The sequence below is a fragment of the Vidua macroura genome, chromosome 7, assembly GCF_024509145.1.
Source record: "Vidua macroura isolate BioBank_ID:100142 chromosome 7, ASM2450914v1, whole genome shotgun sequence".
In the NCBI taxonomy this organism is placed as follows: Eukaryota; Metazoa; Chordata; class Aves; order Passeriformes; family Viduidae; genus Vidua; species Vidua macroura.
In genome coordinates, this window is record NC_071577.1 from 4366913 (window position 1) to 4393637 (window position 26725).

Consider the following 26725-nt stretch of genomic DNA (forward strand, 5'->3'; position numbering starts at 1 on the left):
ACCCCTTGAGGACAGCCCTTGCGTACATGTAACGCGCAATAAGGGGTGGAGGGTGCCCGTCTCACGCATCCCATAACAAGCGACAAATACGGAGAGAAAACCGAACGTATTGCACGCCGAGCACACTCATTTCTTTTTAGGACGCGGAAATTTTGCTTGTCGCACAGAAAACAAAGGGATTTAAGGCGGCTTTAACCATCGCCACCCCCAGGAGCCGCGCGCCCCCCTCAGCCCCTCACGGGCCGTGGCCACGCCCCCGGGTTTGGCCACGCCCCCCGCGCGGTCCTCCAGGAGCACAGAGAGGCGGGCGGCAGGTGCTGAGGGGCAGGCGGAAGTGACGTCAGAGCGCGGGCGCCTGCCGCGGGCGGGCGGCGCCGTGAGGGGAAGATGCCGGTGGCGGTGATGGCCGAGAGCTCCGCGAGCTTCAGGCGGCTCCTGGAGCAGTGCGAGACGCAGGAGCTGGAGGTGCCGCGGGGCGGGGGGAGTCTGTGTCTGTGCGTGTGAGGTGGGCAGGGTGCGCGGGCGGGAGCGGGCTCAGTGTTTGAACTCGCCCCTTGGGCTCGCCAGGGAGCCCTTCGGAGAGTGGCAGCCTGCAGATAAATGGGTGCTTCCCTATAGTTTCCCTATAATTATTCGCGTCGTTTCAGAGGGAGTATGGGGGGGGGTGGAGTTTGTGGGTTTCCGTCCTTCTCGTGGCTGAGAAAAGGAAGATATTGATGAGGGGAGTGGCTCGGGGAATTTACCCTTAGAACGAGTTTTACTGTGGCAGCTTTCACTGGAAGCTCCCTCCGTGCTGCTTTACGGTCCCTTGATAAAAGGCCTGAAGCCTTATTGGAAATCTTTGCGGCTCTCAAAATCGTACAGCTTTTTTTTTTTTTTTTTTAATCGCTCGTTTAGTTCCTCCTTGTGAGCTCCGCTGAGGTGTGGCGGGGGCCGAAGCTTAGCTCGAGGTTTTTGGGAGGGGCAGAGGGGCTTTGCTGTGGTGGAGTGGCCTGAGCTGAAGGCAAACGAATTAAGTCAGGGGTGATTTCATTTCACTTTCAACAGCTGCAGCTCTCATGAGCATGGGAAGGTGGAAGATGTTTATTTATTCCCCCCCCCAAAAAAAAAAAAAATTGCACAGGCCTGTTACGTGATGTGAAAAAAAAAATAAAAAATAAAAACCAGTCGTCTCGGAGTGTTCAGTGTATTTAAACCTGGCTTCCTGCTGCCTTTTGTGTCACACCCCTCTTTGAAATCGCGAGCCAAGAACGTGTGTTTGTTTCCAGGCCCCTGGAGGAATCGCCACACCCCTGGTTTATGGCCAGCTGCTGGCTCTGTACCTGTTGCACAACGACATGTAAGTGGCTTGTCCCAGCCTGTGGCACTGGCTTTGTCACCAGCACGTTGGGAATGGGCTCTGTGATTAATAAAAATGTTGGTTTTACAGAGAAATAACGACAGCATTCCCGGGGATCAAGTCTCTCCCACGCCTTGATCTGACAGGAAAGCTGTTCTCCTTTCCTGTGGGGGAATTTGGGAATGCAGTTCCTTCAGTGGTGCAATTGGCTCCTCTGGGAAGTGCTAAACACTTCAGAGTTTTGTTCTGTAGCTCTTCAGGGCTGCATTTGTTCTGGGTTGGATTTGGGGTTGTTTTGGATTTGGGCTGGATTTGTTCCTTCTGTTTAAATTCCAGCAGGATAACTCTGGACCACCCCTGTTAAAAGTGAGGGTAACTGTTGGCTTGAAGGAGCTAAATCTGCAGGAATTCCTGGGAATTTGGTCTGGGGTGGTTATTCCATGTCCCTGTGTGTACTTAATGCACTAAACTCGAGGTTTTAGGCAGAAATTGCTTTCCCAAACTGAGGCAATTCATCAACTCTTGGTTGTGTTACAGCACTCCAGTGTTGTCTGCTGGAGAGCAGCACTGCTTTTCCCACTTCAGTATCCAATATTCCTCCCTGGAAAGAATATTTTTAAAGCACTGAGAGTGTTCATTACAGCATCTGGACAAACCTTGTGGTGCCTCTTTGCAGCATTTGGCGACTGAGAAGTATTTTTAATCTTTTTGTTTATTTATTTTTAGGAATAATGCACGTTATCTCTGGAAAAGAATCCCTCCTGCTATCAAATCTGTAAGTACTGGGCCAAATTTACCAAATTTACCTGCTGGTTTTGTTGCACAGCAATGTTCTCTGAAAATCTGGGGGTGGGAATGGGTTTATGCATAAGGATTTTCTTCTGGATTAACACTGGGGTTTGTTTTTGGGTTTTTTTTTGGTTTTGGTCACAACAGGCAAATGCTGAACTTGGTGCAGTTTGGTCAGTGGGACAAAGAATCTGGCAGAGGGATTTCCCAGGAATCTACACAGCAATCAGTGCACATCAGTGGTCTGAGACCATCCAGCCAATCATGGAAGCACTCAGAGGTACAAGCTGAGCAGGGAATTGCCTGGGATTATTTATGTCTGCTCCAACAGAAACAAATTGTTAATTGTGAAAAACCAGGACAACTGTTGCCAAGTTTTTGTAGGTTTTGCTAAAAGGTTTTCAGGTGTAAATAAATAGCTCTACAAAACCTTGTAGAAACAAGTAAATTGGTCTTAGTAGGATTTTGTTTCTGTGTATTCTTTGACACTGGATTTTCATAAGCCATGTGGTTTGTTCTGTAAGAGCAAAACAGACCATAAATCACCCAGTTTTATCAGACTTCTAACCAGGGAACTTGGCTTGGCATTTCAGAACCTTGTAGGGCTGACAAGGTGGTTTTTCTGTGAAATGTTTTCCATCCTGTGTAATGGTAACATGCAGATTCTTGCTCCTAGAGGGCAGTGCAGACTGCTAAAAAGAGGTGTTTAGCAAAACAAAGCCTCTGTAGCTTGAGAAACTACTCTTTTTTAGATGCCACTAATTATTAACTAACTGCTGGCATAGAATGCAGAGTTCCCTGAGGTGCTTTATGTGCTGGTGGTGGAGCCCAGCATGCTGCAGGCTGCACTTGGAGGTTCACTGTAGGCTCTGAGGGGGTTTGTCCTGGCAGAGAACAAGCTGCTGTCTCTTGCTGCTGACTGTGAGCTGTGGGAAGGGAGGGGGAGCTCCTGAAGTGCTCACTTGAGGGCTGGTAGTGATTTTCCAAAGGTGGTAGAATTGAGGAAATGTTCTCAGGTTTCCCAGCTCCTCCTGTGTTCCTCTCTCCCTAGATGCCACCAGGAGACGAGCCTTTGGACTGGTTTCCCAGGCTTACACATCAATAGTTGCAGATGATTTTGCAGCCTTTGTTGGCCTTCCTGTAGAAGAAGCTGTGAAAGGTACTTGGCATTATTCCCTGAGTAATTTTTGTACTGATGATAAGCTCAGAGAGCTCTAAGTGATGATTAATAAAAACATATCTACAAATTCTGAGCCTGTTAAGTGACCGGGCAGTGATTAGAGGGGAAAAAAAAATCTTGGTTCTGGATAATGGTTTTTTAAAAATTATTTGCTGTTAATTATCACTCTTTATTCTCCCCTTCTGTGTCTTACAAATGCCTTTCCAGGTGTGCTAGAACAGGGCTGGCAAGCAGACTTTGCAACTCGCATGGTGATGCCGAAGAAGCCAGGTAGGTGGAGCTGTTACTTCATGAAGCATTCAGCATTTTCTAGGAATTGGGCGTGACGTTTTTAATTACAGCTTTGCACAGGATTCTGTTAGATACTTTTTGGACACTTAACGCTACTCATAAACACTGGGCGTGTGTAAAACGTGAGGAAGTACAAAGTGGTGGGTTTGGTTTGGACCTACAACAAGTAGTTTGGATTAAGCTAAATCCTCACATTAACTTGTTTAAACAAAAGCAGACAGGATATGCTGCGATTGCTCCCTCTCCTCCTCTGCTGCTGGCTCTGCCTCTCTGCAACATAAACTGGGTGACCTCAAATGATGTGTCTTAACCTAATAAAGATGAGTAAAAAATAGACCATCTTGAACCTGAGGGTTTTTTTTTTCCTTCAGGAGAATTAGAACTTCTTTAGGCAGGTGTTCCAAGGAGCTCCAGTTGTTGATATAATTTTCTTTACTTTTAAAATCTAAATCTTCTTTTCTTCACTTTCATGGTGTTGATTACAGAATGTCTGTTCCTGCAAAGCTTGGTCTGCAAGCTGTGGCAAAAATAAATATTAAGGTGTAAAAGCAGGATGAAACAACTGTTCTTAAACTGCTCTGTGCAGCTCTGGCAGAAGGAGGCAAATTACAGCATATCCAAAAGGGCAGCATCTGTTAGACTAAGAAATGACACTGTTTGTATGGGCAGAGTTTTGGGTTTTCAGAGCCCATAATAAACAGATGCCAGCTGTTGAAATCTACCCCTAAGGGGCACAAAGCCAAGCAGAGCCCTGAGATTTTATATATGAGCAGGTGGGGGTTTTATGAACTGGTTGCAAAATATGAAGAGCTTAAAAAAACTGGGAATTGCTTACATGTTTTTTTTCCAAAAGTGAGTGCAAGAACTACTATTTAGGCAAAAGAAAGAGGCTCTTTTGAAGCAGCTATGCCTTGGATATTCCGCTTTTTAGTTATGAAGTCAATGAACAGGTTTAATTTTAATTAGCTTTTGATCCATGTTTTGTTGCATAGAACTGTTTAAAACTGTTCCACTGGGCTAATTTCGTATGTTTTTCTCCAGGTGTGCTGGAAGCTTCCTTTAACAGATTTATTCCTTCATCAGGTATTTCTGTTTACATATAATTGATTTAGCTAAACCTGCATAAGCAGTGTCAGCACTGAGTGGGAATTGAGTCCTAGAGAAGTGAAAGTTCTCACTGCCCCCCCCCCCAAAATAAAAAACAACAGCCCACCCCAGTCAGGTGCCATGTAAATGTGCTTCTCCCTCTGTCTTCTCACTCCCTCACATTTTAAGCAGTGCTTGAGATTCCTGAGGTTCCCAGTTCGGTAGCAGACCCTCCTGTGTGTTCTGCTGGTCTGATCACCCACCAGATCTGTTTGTTTGGAGTCTTCAGGATGGCAGCTTGCAAGGAAAGGAGCAACCAGAGAGCTCCAGGAGCTTTCTTCTCAAGGCAGAGTACTGTCAGCCCTCATTACTCAGACTCCAGTGTGTGCAGAGAAATTCTGGAGGCTGCTGACAGGTGGAACTTGTTGCAGCAGTTTTTGTGGTTGGTAACTCCTGGACTGCTGAATGGTGCAGATAACAGGAATTATGTCAGCTGGAGCTGTGCAGGGAGGAGATACAGTTAAGACCTGTCCCCAGAAGGCTGTTGAAAGTCAGATGCATTTAATTTGCTTTCCCTTACTGTTGTGATGGATGGTACTGCTGATGGATTTGCTTTCCAAATTTAAGTAATGATCCATTTGTTTTATCTTTATAGAACCTGCTCCGGTCCCACCAATTCCCAATGAACAGCAGTTGGCCAGATTGACTGACTATGTGGCTTTCCTGGAAAACTGATCACCCTGCTCCTGTGTTCAGAACAACCTGGGAATCCTGTGTACTGACAGTTTTAGATCTAAGATTTATTTTATTCTGTATCTGTTAAATGTTGCAGCGTCCCCCACTCAAAAGTGTGAAATATCCAGTGTATGTCAGCCCCACTCCTGTTTTGCCAAAGCCCAGCTAGCAGTGAAACAATCCTTTAATTCCTGCAATGTTTATTCAGTAGGTACACAGCATACACAGCAGTATTACATAGTGCATTTTTTTAATTGACTCAAAGCAGAACTGTTTTCAGGTGTGTTAGAAATGGAGAAGAAACAGTTCTCTGGTGAGTACTGCAGTGCTTTTCACACATCCACTGCATGTTGAACTAGAGGAAAGAGAGTGGAAGACTGCCCAGCCTGTATGTACAGAGAAAAAATATTTTGATGAAAGTGAAAGAAAACAATTTTGCAGTAACTCTCTTGCAAATATTTTTGTGGCATATTTATAATGGATTTTTTTTCTTGTTCTTCCTAGATTGTTAAATCTCCTTGTTCTGATGTGAGAAATTTCACATCAGGCATATTTTTACAGCAGAATAATTGTTTGACAAAGACAAATCTACACTTTGAGGAAGTATTTTGACTTTTTGGAAGGTTTTATTTGAGTGACGTAGGACACCAGGTGTTTTCCTGGATAACCCTACACCTTGAGACCTGTCATGTCTTGCTCCCTTTCATTACACTGGGTCAGGATCTGCAAGAAGTAACAATTCTTGCAGGAAATAAATACCTGTCTTTAAGCTTTCTGGGTTACTTTTGCAGTGATTGGAGAGGAGTTTCAAGGTTAGAGTAGGAGCAGAGCCCAGCTGGGAAGGGGGTGATACATTATGCTGCAGTATCAGTTTGAAGAGTAATTCTCTCTGTCAGAGCAGTGCTCTGTTAATCTTTGAGCTGAGAGTGGATTTTGGAAGCAAACATGAATTCTCTTGCCATCTGTGTTACGTTGGTGAAAAGGCTGTGGAGGAAGAGTGGTGCTTTAAAGGGCAGTGCATGTCTCCATTTACTTCTCCCCCCTTTCTGAAATGCTATCCAGAGGTTCCATGGAAGCTGATGAGTGTGCCCTTGTGTTGTGATTGTTCTTCCAGTGTGCACTGCCTACTGTACATCCTCTTGGTGAGGGGGTGTTAGCAGGGAGGAATTACAAGCTGTGCTCTTGCTGCCTTGAGAGCTCCCTTGATATGTAAACACTTTCTCAAAATGATTATTTATTTGAAACCCACCTAAGACTTGGATTGCTAAATTTTTCTCCAGTGATATTAAAGAACATGTTTACACCGACCTTGTGCATTTGAGTTTTTAAATTTTCTGCAGAACAAAGGTCTGGTTTGGTGAGTTTTTTTAATTAATTCTTACTGGCCTAGTTTGGATAGGGCTAGTTAAGGATTACTGCAATATTTTATGCCTCGACAGTTTTGTGTGCAGCAATTGTATGGTGTTGCATTAAAAAAAACACTGGCACCCCTCAGATGTCTTAAAATATTTCTTGGTGTAAAGTGTTTGAACAGCTGAGTGAAAATTTATTTCCCTTCTGTATTTGTATTGTACTTGTCTGCACTTGTTGGTAGCACACAATCCTGCTTGGAGAAATGAAACTTAGACATAATTAAAGGATTATTAGATACTCAATGAATGGTAATAGGAGAGGAGCAATCTGGACACTGGTGGTGTGTGTCTGTCTCAAATCAAGTATCAAATCTATGTAAAATACAGTAAGTATGACCCTGACCTGTTCTAACAAGTTGATAACTGTGATTTCTGGTTTGCTGTAAATTTTAAGCTTTTAGCTTTGAGTCAGGCATTAACTCATAACTTGCCTTGAGTACTGTGTTCCCAAGCACACTTTTTGCCTTGTGCTACTTTGGAATCCAAGCTATTTCACCTGGATTTCATCCTCATTGTCCTTATCCTGGTTTTAGGTTCACAAATACCTGACTTCAGATGAGCAGCTTTGTGCTTCCCCATCCAGAGCCCTACCTTGGGAACCACTGTGTGAAATATTTCCTGAAGTGACATTTTCAGGCATTTGAATCCTCACCTGGCCTGCACTAATAGGAAGTGCACTTCCTATTATTCTGCACTAAGAGGAAGTATTTTTGTGCTTGTATTTGCTGCTTTAATTGAAGCAATTGGTGTGGGTTTTGGAGTTCTTCCAAGTACAGTGCTGAGTGGGAGGACTTCTGAGTTAAGAAACCATTAGGAATGCAGTTGGGAACAGAGGTTCATGAAGGATTTGGAAAAAAGGAACTCAATTTCAATTTTCCATTTCACCTGCATCCCACATGTAATGGAACATAGTTTCTTGGCATTTTATTATCCTCTCCTATATGGGTCAGCAGTGCTCATTTACCCACAGTTCCAGTCTTTGTAAGGAAAGCTACTTGAGCTCCAAGGTGGTTAAACTAGGAGAAACTGGGTGGGGAAGCAGAAGAGCTGAGTATCCCTCCCTGCTGAAGATCCACATGGAAACCTGTGGGCTTTAATAAGAAATCCTGACAGACTTTCCAGTATTTCATTGGAGCTGCCAGTAATGCAGTGAAGAAAATGAAAGCAGAATGTGCATGTACAAGTCTCAGCGGGCTTTGCAGGAGAGCACTCTGGATGTGCTGTAAGTCTGTGTTTCAGCCTGGGCTATGTGCAAGGCAGTAGGGGACATCTGGAAGGAGTTCTTGGGCGAGTGGTTGGTTCTCCCTGCATCCTACACTACAGGAGTTGGCTGGACCGTCACCCAGACACCACGTTGGTGTGCTCTTCTCCTTGGAAGGACTCTCTGGGCTGGCTGGTATGGCAAAAAAGCTGAACAATCCCGAACAAACCCAAAAAACAAGCTTTTCTGTTTAGCGTCAAGTTTGTTGTAATTGACTCTCAATGGACCATGTGAAGGCAAATGAGTTGCTGTTTGGAAATGGGAAGTAGATTTCCAAATACTTCACCTTCTCAGGTCATGCCAATTGACTGGGGAAGTTTGTAACTTTATTTTTGTTTGTAACTACTTCTGTTGAGCAAAGGGAAGTAATGTGCTTTCCTGGTTTCCTGAATTTAGGGTTATTAAATGCCAGATTCCTCTCTGCCTTCACAGCAAAGAACCTCAGGTTTGGAATGGCCAGGCAGTCTGGCACAAATAAAGTCCAAGAACAGGTTAAGCTTTAGGAATGAAGATGCTCCCCATCAATTCCAAAGCAGGAAATGTGGATACCTCTCTCTTGAATGTGCTCTCATGTAATCAAAGTACAAGACTGGGAAGGAAGGGAGGCTTTTAGCAGTAGGAAACCAATTTGGTTCTGCCATGTGAGCCTTTTGTTACACAAGCATAAATAATAGAAACAAACAGTGCTTAATTGTGACCAGCATCTTTGTGTTGTAATAGCCCCTCAAAGCTGAGGTTGATGTAAAAGTATGCGATGAGAATCCACATGGTGTGACAAGACTCATAGATCAGTGACTGCACCAAGACCCGGATTTGGCCTCTGATCCACGAGGAAGGACGCACTCGTGTCTCAGGTGTTTGAGATCTGATGGATATTTGAGGTAGGAGACACATTTTATTGCTTTGTCTTTTTAATCAGTATTGAGCCTGTGTCAAGTAGCACATACCAGCTCTGAGAGCTATCCTGAGCTTTACAAAGTGAGAAGGATGATGATGACAGCACACTGTGCTTTCCTATGCTAACTGGGATCTATGTTTAGACTGAGTTTATAAATTAACATATGGGACTTAAGTACCACACACGTGGAAAGTCTCACTCTGTAAGTCAAACCTGCCGCAAAACAAAGGGAACTGTATTCAGTTCAAACATTTTACTGGGTTCCAACTTGTGTGTGTTACACTTTGAGCCTGGCACTGCAGCTGATACAAGGCAACTTAATTACTCAGCTTGCCTGGCCCTTGAAAGAGTTAACACTTGGAAACAACTTGACACCTTTAGTATTTATGCTTTTAAAAATTACTTGGCTGCATAAGTATTAATTGCTTCCAGATATTTAATGCTTAATGGTGTTTCTGTGGTAAATCACTACAGCAAATGGGTTCAGCCTTGATCTGATGGGTCAGCAGTGCTGAAGAAGTAGCAGATGCTGAGTAAGAGTAGGGACTCCTGTGGCTGAGGTTCAGGGCTGGAGAGAAGCCCTTTGGTGTCCCCTGAGGAGATGCCTGGTTCACAAGTTCTGGCTTTACAGCTAGAAGATCCTTCTTTGCTTTTGCTGAAGCCCATTCCCTACCAATGCATCGCCTTCCATTGTTCCTGGATCAAGTCTGGTGGACCTGTGGCAACAAGGCTGTCCCATGTGCACCAGACAGCATTAAAGAGCAGGACATGTCTGCTTACAGCACTTGTCTTGGCTGCTCCTTCAGGGGGCTGCCACCATCATCAGAGACACAGAACAGCTTCTCCTCCCACAGTTTTCCCTATCCTCTGCACTTCCCGAGGTGTCTGCCTTGATGTTCACTGGGGAACCTCCCTGTTTGTGGCCGTCCATTGCCGTGCTCCCCAGGTGCAGATTGTGTTTTGACATGAGCTGCCAAAGCCAGACACACAGCAACTGGAGCCTAGACCATGAGAGGCTGGGCTGATGTTTTTTGCCAGAAAGCAAGAAGAACAGTCAAAAGAACATGAGGAAACTTAAGAATGTCTCTACAGGAAACGAACACCAGTGCTGCCCAACCACATGAGGTGGTGGAAAGTTTACGTCAGTGGGGACTCTGCCACACCTGCTGATGTCAGCGCTCCCCGGGCCCCAGGGCTCAGAGCAGCGTTCGTGCCCTGGCCCACACGTTCCTTGTCCCTGTCACAGCCGCGGGTTTAGGACGGCCACCAGCCGGGACGTGTCCCAAGGAGGCCGTGGCAGCTTCCGTGGAAGGCCCCGTGCCCTTCCCAGCGCGGCTGCGTCGGCAGCCCTGGGGGCTCCTTGTGCTGCCCTGAGCCCGCAGAGCAGGGCAGGCTTTGCTGATGCTCTGAGCCGTTCCTAAAGATTCTGCAGGGCTGTCTCAGACACTTGGGGCCAGGGATTCCTTCCAACCTGGGCCACATTGGGTGGGCTGGGGGCGGCCCCAGGGCCGGTGACAGTGTGTGCAAGGGCCCATTGTGACACGCTGCAGTATGGTCACCGTGGCATAGAACGGGACAGGGTGTCCTTTGTGACACGTAGTGACACAGGAGCTGGCAGTGACCAGACCACAGCACAGTGCTCTGTGCATACAGCTGTACAGCACGCAACAGAGCGGTGCCGTGAGGAGCCCCCGCGCAGCGCACTTGTTCATTGCTGACCTGGAGTTTTCCTTGACCTTACTGTTGTTGCAGGTGACCTCGAGGCCAGACCACAGGACTTGGTGACCTGTGGCCTTCTCGGGACTTGTCTTCTGCAGGTCCCCTCGAGGGCAGACCGTGGGACTGGGTGACTCGCAGCTTCTCCGAGGCATCTCCCATCCTTGCGGCCAGTGCCCCTGAGGCCAGACTGTTGTACTTGTCAACTCAGAGCTCTTCCAAGGCCTGTCTCTTGCAGGTGCTCTCACCACTAGATTTTGGGAGAATGGCAGAGAAACACCAAGGCCTGTTCAGGGGGAAGAAGAACAAAGGCTCTTCAGCTGCCCCAGCAAAGCAGCGTGATGTGACACCACGGTCCCAGCCACTGCAGGAGGGTGAGTGGCAGAGCTGGGCCACAGGGCTGATGGCTGCAGCCAGCTTGGCCCCATCCCATCCCATCCCATCCGGACAGGCCCATGGACAGGATGGAAGAGGGGCCAGGCAGACACCCCTCAATGGCCTTGCTCCTTCCCCATGGGGCATCCCGGGGCTGTCCCTGCCTGGGGAGAGCAGGGCTGGGCTGTGTTCTCCGGCCTCTCCCGCAGCCCCTCAGCTCTGGCTGTGCTCACTCCTTGCCAGGTGCAGCCCTGGACTGCACACAAGAGCAGGAATCCACCCGTGGCCGCTTCTGCAAAACAGCGCAGGTACCTGCAGCCATCCCCACCTGGGCTGGGCCTGCTGTCACTGCTCAGCCCAGCACCATATGTGGCGCACTCCATGGAAAATCCCTGGCTTCCCTGTCCTTTGTTCTCCTGCAGATGTTCCGGCAGTTCCTGCGCATTCAGCGTAGAAAGACCGGCAGCACAGCAGCTGCGGGCACAGCCGAGCCTGACTCGGGGCTGACCGGGCTCCAGGCAGAGCCCGATGGCAGCCCAGATTCGGCTGAGCGCTCAGAAGACTTTGAGACCTCAGTGACTGAAACCTGGGCAAAGGCTCTTCTCATGTCAATGACTGAGGACGTGGCCATCACAAACAACGACAATGAAGAGACTCAGGGCATCACAAATACTGACACGAGACCAAATTCAGTGGAGCACTCCAAAGACTCTAAGGCTGCAATGAACAAGGACAGGTCAAAGGCTGCCATGGCTGGGGATGTGGCCATCACAAGCGCCAAAACCAGAGAGACTCAGGGCCTCACAATTACTAGCACCATGCCCGCTCCCACTGTGATTCACGCTCCCACTATGGATTTTCTCAAGGAGAGTGCTGTTCCTTTTCAGCAGCAGGTAAGCAGCCTGGGGCCAGGCCTGGAGGCCTCCCAGGATTGTGTGTCCCCTCAAGGCACAGTCACTGGGGCCCCTCAGCCTTTGAGGCCAGCACAGTGTGGTGGGAACAGAAGCACTTCTTGGGGGAAGCTGGGGAAGTTGTTCCCTTGGACAGTGCTCCAAGTCCTTCCCATGCCTCCTTCAGGTGCCAGCCATTGTAAGGAGAATTCACCAGAGGCTGGTGTCCCATGTCTCTGTGGATGCCAGGCTGCAAATTAACATTGTGAGGCTGGCAGAAGAACACCCTGCTGACGTGGTGCTGACCCTCCTGCGCTGTGCCCCAACGTGTGACAGGTACGGGGCCCACGAGCCTTGAGAGCTCAGGGCTCAGCAGCCTTTAGGGCCCGTGGCCCTGCACAGCCTGTCCAATGGTCTCTGCCAGACAGGCAGAGAGGCCCAGGACCCTCAGGCCCCTCTGTTTCCTGAGCCTGCTGCCAATGCTCCCCCCCTGCCCTTCAGGGCACCAAGCCTCTGTCACCTGGGCCCCCACAGCTGCACAGGGCATGGTGCTGTGACTGAGATGCCCCTGACACAGAGCTGCCATCCCACAGAGCTGCTACAGTGATGTGGAGAACCATAGGCTCGTCGAGTCCCACAGTGAAGAAGGTGCTGCCAACGCTGCTCTGTGTGATGGAGGACTGGCCTCTGCACAGCATGTTCACCTCTGATGGGGACAACAAGGATGTTTTTGCCCTGGCTGTGAGTTTCTGGGCCTTTGCTCAGCCCCAGGTCACCTCTCCAGCAGCTCACCATCCTCTCCACGCCTCAGGCGCTGGGCTGAAACCTGGCCTAGGGGCAGGCTCAGGGGGCACCAGGCCCGCTGCTCCCCCTGCCTCTGCCCTTGGGCCCTGCCCCATGGACACCTCGGCACTGAGCGCTGCCTTGGGCTGCTTCTTTTGCAGGCAACTCTGGTGATCTGGCTGATTGTCCAAGTGCCTGAGTGCCACGAGGCAATGATCCTTTATTCCTCCCGCCTGTTTGTGGCTCTGCTCTTCCATGTTGTCATCACCACACAGCAGATGCCACCAGAGGAAGTTGATAACTTCTGGAGAGCATGCCGGGAGGAACACCGCTTTCCCAGCAAGCCCAACAGGTCCCAGTCCTCCTGTCCTTCCCGTGCCCTTGTGGCCAGCGGCAGTGCTCCCAGTGTGACCTGGGCTTTGCTCTGCACACAGGTTTGCAGTGCAGGCCATGAAGGCTCTGCTCTGCCGACTGCAGTGTGACCATGTGGTGGTGGCTATGGAGCGCAAGCATGGCTGGGACACTCTGCTGTGTGCTCACACCCAGCACTATGCCGTGGGTCTGCTGGCCAGGTGAGACCCCCTTCTGCCCACTGCCCCCAGCATTTGTGCCCTGTGCCCCACACAGTCCCAGAGGGCCTCGTCAGCGAGGGACGGCCAAGGACACTGGAAAAGGCTGGGAGAGGAGGGTGCCCAGAAGGGGCTGCCTCTCCAAGCGCTCACATCCCCTCCAGGGATGCTGGAGAAAGACCAGACCTCTGTGAGTCAGTCCTGGGAGAGGTTTGGCCTCCCACCTCAGGGCTTTGGTACCTTTTTTCCCCCCTGCCAGGGAGATGCGCCGTGTCTTAATCCCTTTGTGTTCACGCATCGCACTCTACTTGCTCCGGCACCTCAGCATGGAGGAGCCGTGCTGGGAGCTGCCCTTCCTGGCATTCCTTGTGGAGGTGAGCCTGTTGCCCAGCGCTGCCTCGCTGAGCTGCCTCCCAGCTCTCTGCCCTCTCGTAGCCACAGCTGCCAGGACAGTGCCCACGCCCTGTGCTGCTGCCTGGGCCCAGCCCTGTGCGCTTCTGGGCTCCTGCCGGCCGGGTCCCCTGTCACTGCCCTGTGCCTTTCAGGTCCTCGAGCGCCTGGACATGAGTAAATGTGGTGGCAGAATCCTGAAGATCATGTCAAGGCACCTGCAGAGCGAATGCAGTCAGAGGCGTCGCCTGGCACTCAGAGGCCTCGTGGTGCTCAGCAAGGATCTCTTGATGGTGAGAAGGGGGCAGCGGCTGAAGCTGCGCTGGGCAAAGCAGCCCCTTGGGCTGGCAGGGCTTCAGGAGCTGAGGCAGCTGCTCCCAGCTCTCCTGCCTCACCTGCCCCAGTGCTTTGGGACAGGCCTTTGGCCTGTGGGCCCTGCAGCAGCAGGGTGGGGTTGCAGTGCCAGGGCGCTGCTGGCCGTGCAGCCGTCCATGGCTTCCCAGCCCAGCCTTGTGTTCCTCACAGGCCAGAAGAATAGGCATCCTGTCTCAACAGCTTGTGGATGTTCTGGGTGATGCAGATGGAGAGGTGGTCAGCATGAGCCTCTGTGTGTTCACAAATGTGCTCCAACACCAAGACATCCTGGTATCCAGCACCACTGCCCCGAAGCTGGCTGAGGCACTCCTACCACTCTTTGACCATGTAAGGCTCTGTGGCCTGAGCCACAGGTATCGGGTGCTTCCCAGAAACTTTGTGCCCTGTGGATTTTCAGGCCCTTGCCCAGGTGGGCCTGGAGTAGCTGGTGTAGGTCTTTTCCTTTCCTCCAGGACAACAGCCATGTGCAGCTGCTCTCCATTCAACTCTTCTGCAAGGTGATGGAATTGGTTGTGGATGAGGGAAAAAAGCCCCTGAAGACAATTGTGAACCAAAGCCTGGACAAACTTTTAATCTACTGTCATGATGAGAACTGGCACGTGGCAAAGGTGAGCATTTCTATGATGCTGGCAGGGGGCTCGGCTGCCTCCTGCCCTGGCGCCTGGCAGGCTGCAGCCTCCTCCAGGCCTTGGCACAGGGACACAGGTCTTGTGGCCTGGGCTGTGGGGCCATCTCCGTGTCTCTGCTGCTCTCCAGGCTTCTCGGGAAACACTGCTTCGTGTGACCAAGTTCCTGAAGAGGAGGGCTCTTGAACAGCTGGTGAAGAAGGGGAATCTGTGGAAGTTTGCAGAGGGCCTGGTAAGGACGGCCTGGAAGCCCCAGGCTCAGTCTGGAGAAGCGCCCTGGGCGCGGTGCTCAGTGTGTGGGCTGGCAGCTGTGCCCCTGCCCGCTGCTGCAGCCAGAGGCCGCGCGGGCTCTTCTCCAGGCTCCCGTGGGTCCCAGCCGGGTGCCGATGGAGCCCCGGCCCGGCGGGGCTGCGGGGCGGCACCGCGGCTCCCCGGGCAGCAGCCGGCCCTCTGCCCCCTCCAGAGCCCGGCGCCAGCGGCTGCTGGCCGGGCCTCAGGGCTGTGCGGGCAGGGGAGGCCGGGGCTGGGCGCAGGGAGCGCCCGGGCCAGGGGCTGAGCCCGCGCCAACCCTTCCCTGCTGCCGCTCTCTCCAGCTGGCAGAGGACAGGAGCCGAGCGGCCGAGCACCTGCGCCGGGCCCTGCCCTACCTGCAGAGCCCACAGGGGCCCCTGCGAGAGGCGGCCGTCAGGTTCATGGGTGAGCCAGCAGCCCGGGCTCCCTCCCCGCCCCGCCGCAGCTCGGCCCCAGCCCCGCCTGCTGCCCCGGCAGCGCCATCCGGGCCCGGCGCCGTGGAGCCCCGCCTGGCCTGGGCGCTGCTGCCGCCCTCCGGCAGCCGTGCCCTTGGGCGGCAGCGTGCGGCAAGGGCCCGGGCTGAGCCCTGCCGGGCCACGAGGCCGTGTGGCCACAGGGCTGGCAGCGCCGCTGGCAGGGAGCTGTGCCGCTGGGCCGTGACAGGCTCTGTGTTCGCAGGGACGGCCGGCCGGTACCTGAAGGGACAGCCAGCAGAGCTTCACGTTCTCACTCAGGGTGAGTGAGGGCAGCGGGCTGACAGCGGGGGCTGGCCGGCAGAGCTGCAATGCCTGGGCAGGGAGCTGTAATCCCTGTCCCGGCTGCGGCGAGCTTCGCTCCTTGTGTGGACGAGGGCTGGTGTGGGCAGGGCACAGAGAGTTTTCAGGGACGCGGGTGGGGGGATTCGTGAGCAGCACCTTGCGGCTGGTCCCGCTGGGTCCTCCTCTCTGTTCGGCGTGGCGAGAGCTGGGAGGGATGGCCTTAGCAGAAGAATCGCCGGGTGCTCTGACCGTGGTAGCTTATGTCTTCCAGCCCTTGAAGCCATGAGCAAAGATGACAGCCCATCCTCCACTAACCTGGAAATTCGGGCAATTTTTGGACAAAGATCTGCAGAACTAAGATCATCTGCTGGATTCAGAGAACCAGGGTCCCAAGAAGAGTACCAGGAGACAGTGAAGAGAACACCACCGCTCAATGGCACTGGAGCTCCAGGCACAGCTGATGCTGGCTACGGCTGAACCTGTGCGAAGCTCCCCTAGCTCCTGCCTTCCCCCTCCCTGTTGACAGCTCCCTCTCTCCAGCCCTCAGACCCTGCCCATCCCCCCCTTTTTTTTTGCCCCCATCTCATCCCTTCACTTTCCCTTCCATTAATAAACAGTTTGGTTCCCCCCCCCCCCCTTACCTGCATCTCTGTGGAGATGAAGGAATGCAAATCCTGAGCCCAGGGACACACAGGCCCCTGCTGCCGTTCTCTTCCACGCCGTGTTTTGGGCACACACACAGAGCAACGAGGGCAGATCAGGCTGGAAAGGTGCCTGTGCTGAGGGTGCCGTTCCACAACACTGTGGAGTTGCAGATCTTGCTGAGCACCCTGGAGCCCCTGGAATTTGGAAGAGCCAAGCTGAGGATGAAGCCAGCTGTGAGGGATTCCATGGCAAGCATCCACGGAGGGCAAAGGAGCTTGGAATGCTGGAAGTTTTCAAGAATAGCTTCCTGAAAGCTCAGCAGTGCTCCATCCCTGCACAGGATGAGGAAGAGGACAGAACCAGCAACCATCCAGGCTTAACAGTGGGATTTGGGTGTGCCTAAGAGCAAATGCAGCAGCAGCGCGGGGCCCGGGACTCGGACGCGCGACCGTGCCAGTGCCCGGAGCGCTGTCAGGCAGTGCCGGGATCCCGGGTGTGGTTCTGGTCCCCACAGGTGAGGAATGGCAGCCCCAGGCTCAGAGCCAGTCAGAAAGCCAACCAAGTGAGCCCACAGGGAGGGCACCCTTCCCGTTTCTCTTGGGCATGGCCGCAAAACAGCCCCTGCTGCTTCTTCCTCTGCTTGTGTTTGGGGTGTGCTGCTGGCAGAGGCAGCCAGGTCGTGCTCTGCCTTCCAAAGCCTGTTGGGAGCAGGCATGAAAAGCGCTGCGTGCAGAGCGGAGAGTCCTGGAAGGTGCTGGCAAGAGCGTCCTGTGGGAACAGGGCTCTGGTCTGTGGCCGGGAACAGCCTGGTTTTGGTGCCATGAACGCAGGCAGGTGTTGAGGCAGGTGAAGAGGCAGCGGGCAGCTTGTGTTGGTAGAGGGCCGGGGGCTGCACCTCTGAACCTCCACCTGGAAACGCACTTGGGGGAATACGAGCTAGAGCTGGAGTGCCTGTCCTGAAAGGACCTGAACTCCTTCAGCCTTGCCAGCGTTTCTTAAGGCTGTGTTGGTGTTCCCCGGAAAAGCTGCGCATTTAGGGAAACGCCTTTGGAGGAAAGGGGCTTTCTTCTCAAGGAAAGTGCTTCCCCAGGGAGCTCCCAGTGAGGCAGCTGCAAGTGTCCCCCTTTGGCTCTCTGTGCTCCTTTCAGTCCTTGAGGCCCGCTGGACTTGGCAGAGGGGCAGGGGAAGGGAGAAGGCTGTGAAGAGCAGCTTTGACATCCACCTGGAGCTGCAGAGAACAACCCAAGCACGTGCAGCAGGGTGTGTTACCCCCCTTTGGACAGAGGTGTGAGCAGAACCATCTCTGTCCCGCTGTGAGCCCCAAAGCTCTCTCTGGGAGCTGTGTATTAAAGGCCTTTACACACTCACATTTCACATCTTCCCTGTCTGCTGGGTTTCAACTCTCGGCAATACGCATTTGCCTCCTGCTTGGTGGGAGCTGCTGTGGCCCAGGGCCAGCCCAGAGCTGGGCTGGGTGGGCCAGGCAGCGTGGAGAGTCTTGGCTGATCTTGGTTTGTCCCTGGCCTCAGAAAAGGCTTGGAAGGTTTGCCTCCCCAAGTGTCCTGCTCTTTGGCTCTCCCTGTGCATCTTGGAGAGCACAAGGTAGGCATTTCTGGCAGCTGGGCATCAGCAGGCCTTAAAATGGGGGCGTGTTGTGGAGCGAGCCCAGCTGAGATACCCTGAGAGGAGCCCAGTGCTCCTTGCTCCTCTCTGCTGACACGGGAGCGTCTGTCTGCTTTCGGGACGGCCCTGGCTGTGTCAGGGGTGCTACGTGGACACGAGACAGCCGGTCCTGTCCCGCTGGGTCCCAGCAGTGCCTGGCAGCAGTCCTGCATCCACGTCAGGATGCTGGCCCAGCTGACTAAGCTTTTGCAGATACACACAAGGGATGGCCAACAGTGCTCCCTCAGGATACTGCAGTCCTGAGGGGCCTCCCCAGAGCAGCCTGATGCCGCCCACTCCTTGCGGCACCAGTTGCTTTCCTCTGGAATGTTCTACCTCCCCCGAGAGGGAAGAGGGAGCTGGAGAAAGAGCTTGCCAGGCTGCTCTCCATCCTTTCCCAGCAGCCCTGGCTGAGTGGAGAAGTCCGAGCTGAGCGCAGATGTGCCAATGGAGCAGCCGTGCACAGGAAGGCTCGGTGGGAAGGATGAGCCAGGGTCCATAGGCCTGGCAGCCTGAGCTTGCTGCCAGGGAAGGCGTTGGAGCGGATGCTCCCGAGTGCCATCCCACAGCACGTGCAGGGAACCAGGGGGTCTGCTGGAGGGTGGGAAAGCTCTGCGGAGGGGTGGGGACAGCTGGGGCTCCTGGTGGGCTGTTGAGGGCTTCTCTGCGGGTGTTTGCAGGGGGTTGGTGTTGGGGAGCGTGTTGGGGAAGGAGTTGTCTGCAAGGTGAGAGGTCTAGGCTGGAATTTGAGTCAGCCTGAAGGCAGCATCTGTGGTTTGGCACAGCTTTGCTTATGGAGGCCAGAAGGAATATCTGTGATTTTTCCTCTTTGTGGTCCTGATTCTCCTGCAGGGAACAAGATGGGAGAGCTGTACTGTGTTGGCCACTTAGATATCTGTACTGGGGAAGGATGAGCCCTTCTGCCATCTACTCATTTGTCTGGGCTACTTTTGTAAGACTGAGTGGACTTTAATTTCTTGAGAGATTTTATTCCTTAAGAGTATTAGGAGATTATAATACCTTCATTGAAAACCATTTGCACACCAAAGAATGGCCTTCTTTTTGCCTCTGTATAGAGCTATGTTTTGTAAAGTGACTTTCAATAGATGACGTTATTGTGAATGAGTTGCTGCTTTTAGATGGAAGCAAACATCCAAACCATTCACGTTCTCAGGCCATCCCATTTAATTTGGGAAGTTTGCAAACGTTGGAACTTTATACGTTCTGCAATGGGAAGTGAAGCTTGCCTGAAGTGAGGATTCCTTAATGCCAGATTTTTCTTCACTGCAAACGTGTTCTTGTGCTGCAGGAAATGACTTCAATTCAGAAAATAATTCCAGCATGGAGTAAGAGCTTCTGTCAGAGACCAAGTGTTGCCAGCACTTGCTCCAGGTGCTCCTGCCAGCAGCCCCTGCAGGCAGGAGCGCAGCCCCCAATGCACGTGGGGTGCATTGCATTTGGCTCCCTGTGGCACAGAAGCCCCCCAGGGGCACCGGTCTCTGGGGCAGGAGACGGGCACCAGCGCTGCCAGGGCTCGGGGGGTGGCAGGGCTGCTTGGGCGGGGACTCTGCCACACCTGCTGATGTCAGCGCTCCCCGGGCCCCAGGGCTCAGAGCAGCGTTCGTGCCCTGGCCCACACGTTCCTTGTCCCTGTCACAGCCGCGGGTTTAGGACGGCCACCAGCCGGGACGTGTCCCAAGGAGGCCGTGGCAGCTTCCGTGGAAGGCCCCGTGCCCTTCCCAGCGCGGCTGCGTCGGCAGCCCTGGGGGCTCCTTGTGCTGCCCTGAGCCCGCAGAGCAGGGCAGGCTTTGCTGATGCTCTGAGCCGTTCCTAAAGATTCTGCAGGGCTGTCTCAGACACTTGGGGCCAGGGATTCCTTCCAACCTGGGCCACATTGGGTGGGCTGGGGGCGGCCCCAGGGCCGGTGACAGTGTGTGCAAGGGCCCATTGTGACACGCTGCAGTATGGTCACCGTGGCATAGAACGGGACAGGGTGTCCTTTGTGACACGTAGTGACACAGGAGCTGGCAGTGACCAGACCACAGCACAGTGCTCTGTGCATACAGCTGTACAGCACGCAACAGAGCGGTGCCGTGAGGAGCCCCCGCGCAGCGCACTTGTTCATTGCTGACCTGGAGTTTTCCTTGACCTTACTGTTGTTGCAGGTGACCTCGAGGCCAGACCACAGGACTTGGTGACCTGTGGCCTTCTCGGGACTTGTCTTCTGCAGGTCCCCTCGAGGGCAGACCGTGGGACTGGGTGACTCGCAGCTTCTCCGAGGCATCTCCCATCCTTGCGGCCGGTGCCCCTGAGGCCAGACTGTTGTACTTGTCAACTCAGAGCTCTTCCAAGGCCTGTCTCTTGCAGGTGCTCTCGCCACTAGATTTTGGGAGAATGGCAGAGAAACGCCAAGGCCTGTTCAGGGGAAAGAAGAACAAAGGCTCTTCAGCTGCCCCAGCAAAGCAGCGTGATGTGACACCACGGTCCCAGCCACTGCAGGAGGGTGAGTGGCAGAGCTGGGCCACAGGGCTGATGGCTGCAGCCAGCTTGGCCCCATCCCATCCCATCCCATCCCTTCCCTTCCCATCCCATCCCATCCAATCCCATCCCATCCCCTGGGGACGTGCCCATGGAGAAGAAGGAAGAAGGGCCTTGCTCCATCCCCTGGGGCATCCCGGGGCTGTCCCTGCCTGGGGAGAGCAGGGCTGGGCTGTGTTCTCCGGCCTCTCCCACAGTCCCTCAGCTCTGGCTGTGCTCACTCTTTGCCAGATGCAGGGAAGAAGCAGGACCCCGCTCATGGTGGCTTCAGCAAAACACTGAAGGTACCTGCAGCCATCCCCACCTGGGCTGGGCCTGCTGTCACTGATCAGCTGAGCACTCTGTGGAACATCCCTTTCTTCCCTGCTCTTCTGCAGAATTTAATTATGTGTAGAAAGACTACAGATACAGAGGCTGCAGACAAATTTGACGACAGGCGAACTGATGTTAGCACAGCATCAATTGAATGTGCAGAAATGAGTAATTACGTAGTGAAGGCTGACCAGGTAACAAATGAGGCCAGTTGAGACACCTGAATGACTGAGGTCATAAAAAACACTGACACTACCCCCACTTTAATTGTCATTTATGCTCATGATTTATTATTCATGGATAATTGTGGTTTTTATCAGAAGTAATAAGCAGCCAGTGCCCATGGCTGGAGGCCTCCCAGGATCATGTGGCCCAACAAGCCACGTCCACTTGCCCGCCTCAACCTTTGAGGCCAGCACAGTGTGGGAGGAAGCACGTCTTGGAGATAGCTGGGGAACCTCCTCCCTCGGGGAGTGCTCCAAGTTTTCCCCACACCTCTTCCAGGTGCCAGAAATGGTGAGGATTATGCACCAGAGACTTGAGTCCCCTGCGACTGCTGATGTCAGGCTATTCATGAACATTCTGAGGATGGCAGAAGAACACCCTGCTGGTGTGGTGCTGACCCTCCTGCGCTGTGCCCCAACGTGTGACAGGTACGGGGCCCACGAGCCTTGAGAGCTCAGGGCTCAGCAGCCTTTAGGGCCCGTGGCCCTGCACAGCCTGTCCAATGGTCTCTGCCAGACAGGCAGAGAGGCCCAGGACACTCAGGCCCCTCTGTTTCCTGAGCCTGCTGCCAATGCTCCCCCCCTGCCCTTCAGGGCACCAGGCCTCTGTCACCTGGGCCCCCACAGCTGCACAGGGCATGGTGCTGTGACTGAGATGCCCCTGACACAAAGCTGCCATCCCACAGAGCTGCTACAGTGATGTGGAGAACCATAGGCTCGTCGAGTCCCACAGTGAAGAAGGTGCTGCCAACGCTGCTCTGTGTGATGGAGGACTGGCCTCTGCACAGCATGTTCACCTCTGATGGGGATGACACAGATGTTTTTGCCCTGGCTGTGAGTTTCTGAACTGGCTTTTACTCGCCCCCAGGTCACCTCTCCAGCAGCTCTCCATCCTCTCCATGCCTCAGGCGCTGGGCTGAAACCTGGCCTAGGGGCAGGCTCAGGGGGCACCAGGCTTGCTGCTCCCCCTGCCTCTGCCCTTGGGCCCTGCCCCATGGACACCTCGGCACTGAGCGCTGCCTTGGGCTGCTTCTTTTGCAGGCAACTCTGGTGATCTGGGTGATTGTCCAGGTGCCCAAGTGCCATGAGGCAATGCACAGATATGCCCCCGAGCTGCTCATGGCTCTGGTAGTTCAAATTTGCGACAGCACAGCGCATACTTCTGAGGAGGTTGACACCTTTTGGAAGCAATGCCAGGAAGAACACCACCTTAGCACAAACCCCAGCAGGTGCTCTGTCCCAGTTCTCCCATACCTCCCATGTGCCCAGGGCAGGAGCCAGAGATGACAGCATGACTGGGCTTTGCTCTGCACACAGGTTTGCAGTGCAGACTATGAAGGCTCTGCTCTGCCGACTGCGTTGTGACAATGTGGTCATGGAAATGGCACGCAAGCATGGCTGGGACACTCTGCTGTGTGCTGACACCCAGTACTACGCTGTGGGTCTGCTGGCCAGGTGGGACCCCCTTCTGCCCACTGCCCCCAGCATTTGTGCCCTGTGCCCCACACAGTTCCTGTGGTCATGGGCCAAAGGGCCTCGTCAGCGAGGGACGGCCAAGGAGACTGGAAAAGTCTGGGAGAGGAGGGTGCCCAGAAGTGGCTGCCTCTCCAAGCGCTCACATCCCCTCCAGGGATGCTGGGGAAAGATCAAATCTTTGTGAGCCAGTCCTGGGAGATATTTGGCCTCCCCACCTCAGCGTCTTGGTGCCCTTTTCCTCCTGTTAGGGAGATGTGTCGTGACTCCATGCCCTTGTGTTCTCACATTGCACTCCACCTGCTTGGGCTGCTCAGCACAGAAGGGCATCGCTGCGAGCTGCCCTTCCTGGCGTTCCTGGTGGAGGTGAGACTGTTGGCCAGCGCTGCCTCGCTGAGCTGCCTCCCAGCTCTCTGCCCTCTCGTAGCCACAGCTGCTTGGGACGGTGCCCACGCCCTGTGCTGCTGCCTGGGCCCAGCCCTGTGCAGTTCTGGGCTCCTGCCGGCCAGGTCCCCTGTCACTGCCCTGTGCCTTTCAGGTCATGCATTGTCTGGACATGGGTAAATGTGGTGGTAGCATACTGGAGATGATATCAAGGTACCTGCAGAGCGAGTGCAGGGAGCGGCGTCGCCTGGCGCTCAGAGGCCTCGTGGTGCCCAGCAACGATCCCTTGATGGTGAGAAGGGGGCAGCGGCTGAAGCTGCGCCGGGCAAAGCAGCCCCTTGGGCTGGCAGGGCTTCAGGAGCTGAGGCAGCTGCTCCCAGCTCTCCTGCCTCACCTGCCCCAGTGCTTTGGGACAGGCCTTTGGCCTGTGGGCCCTGCAGCAGCAGGGTGGGGTTGCAGTGCCAGGGCGCTGCTGGCCGTGCAGCCGTCCATGGCTTCCCAGCCCAGCCTTGTGTTCCTCACAGGCCAGAAGAATAGGCATCCTGTCTCAACAGCTTGTGGATGTTCTGGGTGATGCAGATGGAGAGGTGGTCAGCATGTCCCTCTCTGTCTTCACGAATGTTCTGCAGTACAAGGATATCTTGATATCCAGCACTACTGCCCCGAAGCTAGCTGAGGCACTCCTACCACTCTTTGACCATGTAAGGCTCTGTGGCCCCAGCCATGGGACTGGCTGCTGCCCAGGAATTTTGTGCCCTGTGGATTTTTAGTCTTTTACTCAGGTGGGCCTTGAGAAGTTGTTGCTGAGGTCTTTTCTGCTTCCTTTCCTCCAGGACAGCAGCCGTGTGCAGCTGCTCTCCATTCAGCTTTTTGAAATGGTGATGGACTTAGTAGTGGATGAGGGAAAAAAGCCCCTGAAGACAACTGTCAACCAGAGCCTGCTCCCCCTCTTCTTGCACTGCCATGAGGAGAACCAGCGTGTGGCAAAAGTGAGTTTTTGTGTGATGCTCCTGGATCTCTGGAAGGGGGCTCGGCTGCCTCCTGCCCTGGCGCCTGGCGGGCTGCAGCCTCCTCCAGGCCTTGGCACAGGGACGCGGGTCCTGGTCCCTGGGCTGTGGGGCCATCTCCGTGTCTCTGCTGCTCTCCAGGCCTCTCGGGAAACACTGATTCGTGCAGCTGGGTTCCTGAAGAAGAGGGGTCTGATGCAGATGGTGAAGAAGGACAAGCTGTCGAAGTTCGGCAAGTGCCTGGTAAGGACGGCCTGGAAGCCCCAGGCTCAGCCTGGAGAAGCGCCCTGAGCGCGGTGCTCAGTGTGTGGGCTGGCAGCTGTGCCCCTGCCCGCTGCTGCAGCCAGAGGCCGCGCGGGCTCTTCTCCAGGCTCCCCTGGGCCCCAGCCGGGTGCCGATGGAGCCCCGGCCCGGCGGGGCTGCGGGGCGGCACCGCGGCTCCCCGGGCAGCAGCCGGCCCTCTGCCCCCTCCAGAGCCCGGCGCCAGCGGCTGCTGGCCGGGCCTCAGGGCTGTGCGGGCAGGGGAGGCCGGGGCTGGGCGCAGGGAGCGCCCGGCCCAGGGGCTGAGCCCGCGCCAACCCTTCCCTGCTGCCGCTCTCTCCAGCTGGCAGAGGACAGGAGCCGAGCGGCCGAGCACCTGCGCCGGGCCCTGCCCTACCTGCAGAGCCCACAGGAGCCCCTGCGAGAGGCGGCCGTCAGGTTCATGGGTGAGCCAGGAGCCCGGGCTCCCTCCCCGCCCCGCCGCAGCTCGGCCCCAGCCCCGCCTGCTGCCCCGGCAGCGCCATCCGGGCCCGGCGCCGTGGAGCCCCGCCTGGCCTGGGCGCTGCTGCCGCCCTCCGGCAGCCGTGCCCTTGGGCGGCAGCGTGCGGCAAGGGCCCGGGCTGAGCCCTGCCGGGCCACGAGGCCGTGTGGCCACAGGGCTGGCAGCGCCGCTGGCAGGGAGCTGTGCCGCTGGGCCGTGACAGGCTCTGTGTTCGCAGGGACGGCCGGCCGGTACCTGAAGGGACAGCCAGCAGAGCTTCACGTTCTCACTCAGGGTGAGTGAGGGCAGCGGGCTGACAGCGGGGGCTGGCCGGCAGAGCTGCAATGCCTGGGCAGGGAGCTGTAATCCCTGTCCCGGCTGCGGCGAGCTTCGCTCCTTGTGTGGACGAGGGCTGGTGTGGGCAGGGCACAGAGAGTTTTCAGGGACGCGGGTGGGGGGATTCGTGAGCAGCACCTTGCGGCTGGTCCCGCTGGGTCCTCCTCTCTGTTCGGCGTGGCGAGAGCTGGGAGGGATGGCCTTAGCAGAAGAATCGCCGGGTGCTCTGACCGTGGTAGCTTATGTCTTCCAGCCCTTGAAGCCATGAGCAAAGATGACAGCCCATCCTCCACTAACCTGGAAATTCGGGCAATTTTTGGACAAAGATCTGCAGAACTAAGATCATCTGCTGGATTCAGAGAACCAGGGTCCCAAGAAGAGTACCAGGAGACAGTGAAGAGAACACCACCGCTCAATGGCACTGGAGCTCCAGGCACAGCTGATGCTGGCTACGGCTGAACCTGTGCGAAGCTCCCCTAGCTCCTGCCTTCCCCCTCCCTGTTGACAGCTCCCTCTCTCCAGCCCTCAGACCCTGCCCATCCCCCCTTTTTTTTTTTGCCCCCATCTCATCCCTTCACTTTCCCTTCCATTAATAAACAGTTTGGTTCCCCCCCCCCCTTACCTGCATCTCTGTGGAGATGAAGGAATGCAAATCCTGAGCCCAGGGACACACAGGCCCCTGCTGCCGTTCTCTTCCACGCCGTGTTTTGGGCACACACACAGAGCAACGAGAGCAGATCAGGCTGGAAAGGTGCCTGTGCTGAGGGTGCAGTTCCACAACACTGTGGAGTTGCAGATCTTGCTGAGCACCCTGGAGCCCCTGGAATTTGGAAGAGCCAAGCTGAGTATGAAGCCAGCTGTGAGGGATTCCATGGTAAGCATCCACAGAGGGCAAAGGAGCTTGGAGTGCTGGAAGTTTTCCAGAATAGCTTCCTGAAAGCTCAGCAGTGCTCCATCCCTGCACAGGATGAGGAAGAGGACAGAACCAGCGACCATTTGGGCTTAACAGGGGGATTTGGGTGTGCCTAAGAGCAAATGCAGCAGCAGCGCGGCGCCCGAGACTCGGACGCGCGACCGTGCCAGTGCCCGGAGCGCTGTCAGGCAGTGCCGGGATCCCGGGTGTGGTTCTGGTCCCCACAGGTGAGGAATGGCAGCCCCAGGCTCAGAGCCAGTCAGAAAGCCAACCAAGTGAGCCCACAGGGAGGGCACCCTTCCCGTTTCTCTTGGGCATGGCCGCAAAACAGCCCCTGCTGCTTCTTCCTCTGCTTGTGTTTGGGGTGTGCTGCTGGCAGAGGCAGCCAGGTCGTGCTCTGCCTTCCAAAGCCTGTTGGGAGCAGGCATGAAAAGCGCTGCGTGCAGAGCGGAGAGTCCTGGAAGGTGCTGGCAAGAGCGTCCCGTGGGAACAGGGCTCTGGTCTGTGGCCGGGAACAGCCTGGTTTTGGTGCCATGAACGCAGGCAGGTGTTGAGGCAGGTGAAGAGGCAGCGGGCAGCTTGTGTTGGTAGAGGGCCGGGGGCTGCACCTCTGAACCTCCACCTGGAAACGCACTTGGGGGAATACGAGCTAGAGCTGGAGTGCCTGTCCTGAAAGGACCTGAACTCCTTCAGCCTTGCCAGCGTTTCTTAAGGCTGTGTTGGTG

The 26725-nt window shown here is 54.6% G+C and overlaps 3 protein-coding genes across 3 annotated transcripts; all 3 read left to right on the forward strand.

Moving 5' to 3' along the window:
* The first annotated feature begins 339 nt into the window (after positions 1-339).
* Positions 340-6928, forward strand: COPS8 (COP9 signalosome subunit 8). Its single transcript, XM_053982787.1, has 8 exons — positions 340-465; positions 1269-1339; positions 2066-2114; positions 2276-2408; positions 3180-3287; positions 3516-3578; positions 4641-4682; positions 5341-6928. Exons 1-8 carry the CDS (start codon positions 388-390, stop codon positions 5418-5420), a joined length of 624 nt encoding a protein of 207 aa, XP_053838762.1. The 5' UTR covers positions 340-387; the 3' UTR covers positions 5421-6928.
* Positions 6929-10937: 4009 nt separating this feature from the next.
* Positions 10938-16388, forward strand: LOC128810157 (maestro heat-like repeat-containing protein family member 1). Its single transcript, XM_053982786.1, has 15 exons — positions 10938-11081; positions 11326-11390; positions 11505-11975; positions 12160-12308; positions 12566-12713; positions 12917-13107; positions 13190-13327; positions 13584-13698; positions 13870-14007; positions 14240-14416; positions 14542-14697; positions 14846-14947; positions 15309-15411; positions 15685-15741; positions 16036-16388. The coding sequence occupies exons 1-15, from the start codon at positions 10973-10975 to the stop codon at positions 16239-16241; spliced, it is 2325 nt and encodes a 774-aa protein (XP_053838761.1). The 5' UTR covers positions 10938-10972; the 3' UTR covers positions 16242-16388.
* A 3035-nt stretch (positions 16389-19423) lies between these two features.
* LOC128809976 (uncharacterized) lies at positions 19424-23772 on the forward strand. The gene is made up of 10 exons (XM_053982436.1): positions 19424-20574; positions 20841-20893; positions 20987-21115; positions 21426-21574; positions 21832-21979; positions 22187-22374; positions 22463-22600; positions 22870-22984; positions 23157-23294; positions 23527-23772. The coding sequence occupies exons 1-10, from the start codon at positions 20466-20468 to the stop codon at positions 23770-23772; spliced, it is 1413 nt and encodes a 470-aa protein (XP_053838411.1). The 5' UTR covers positions 19424-20465.
* The last annotated feature ends 2953 nt before the right edge of the window (positions 23773-26725 follow it).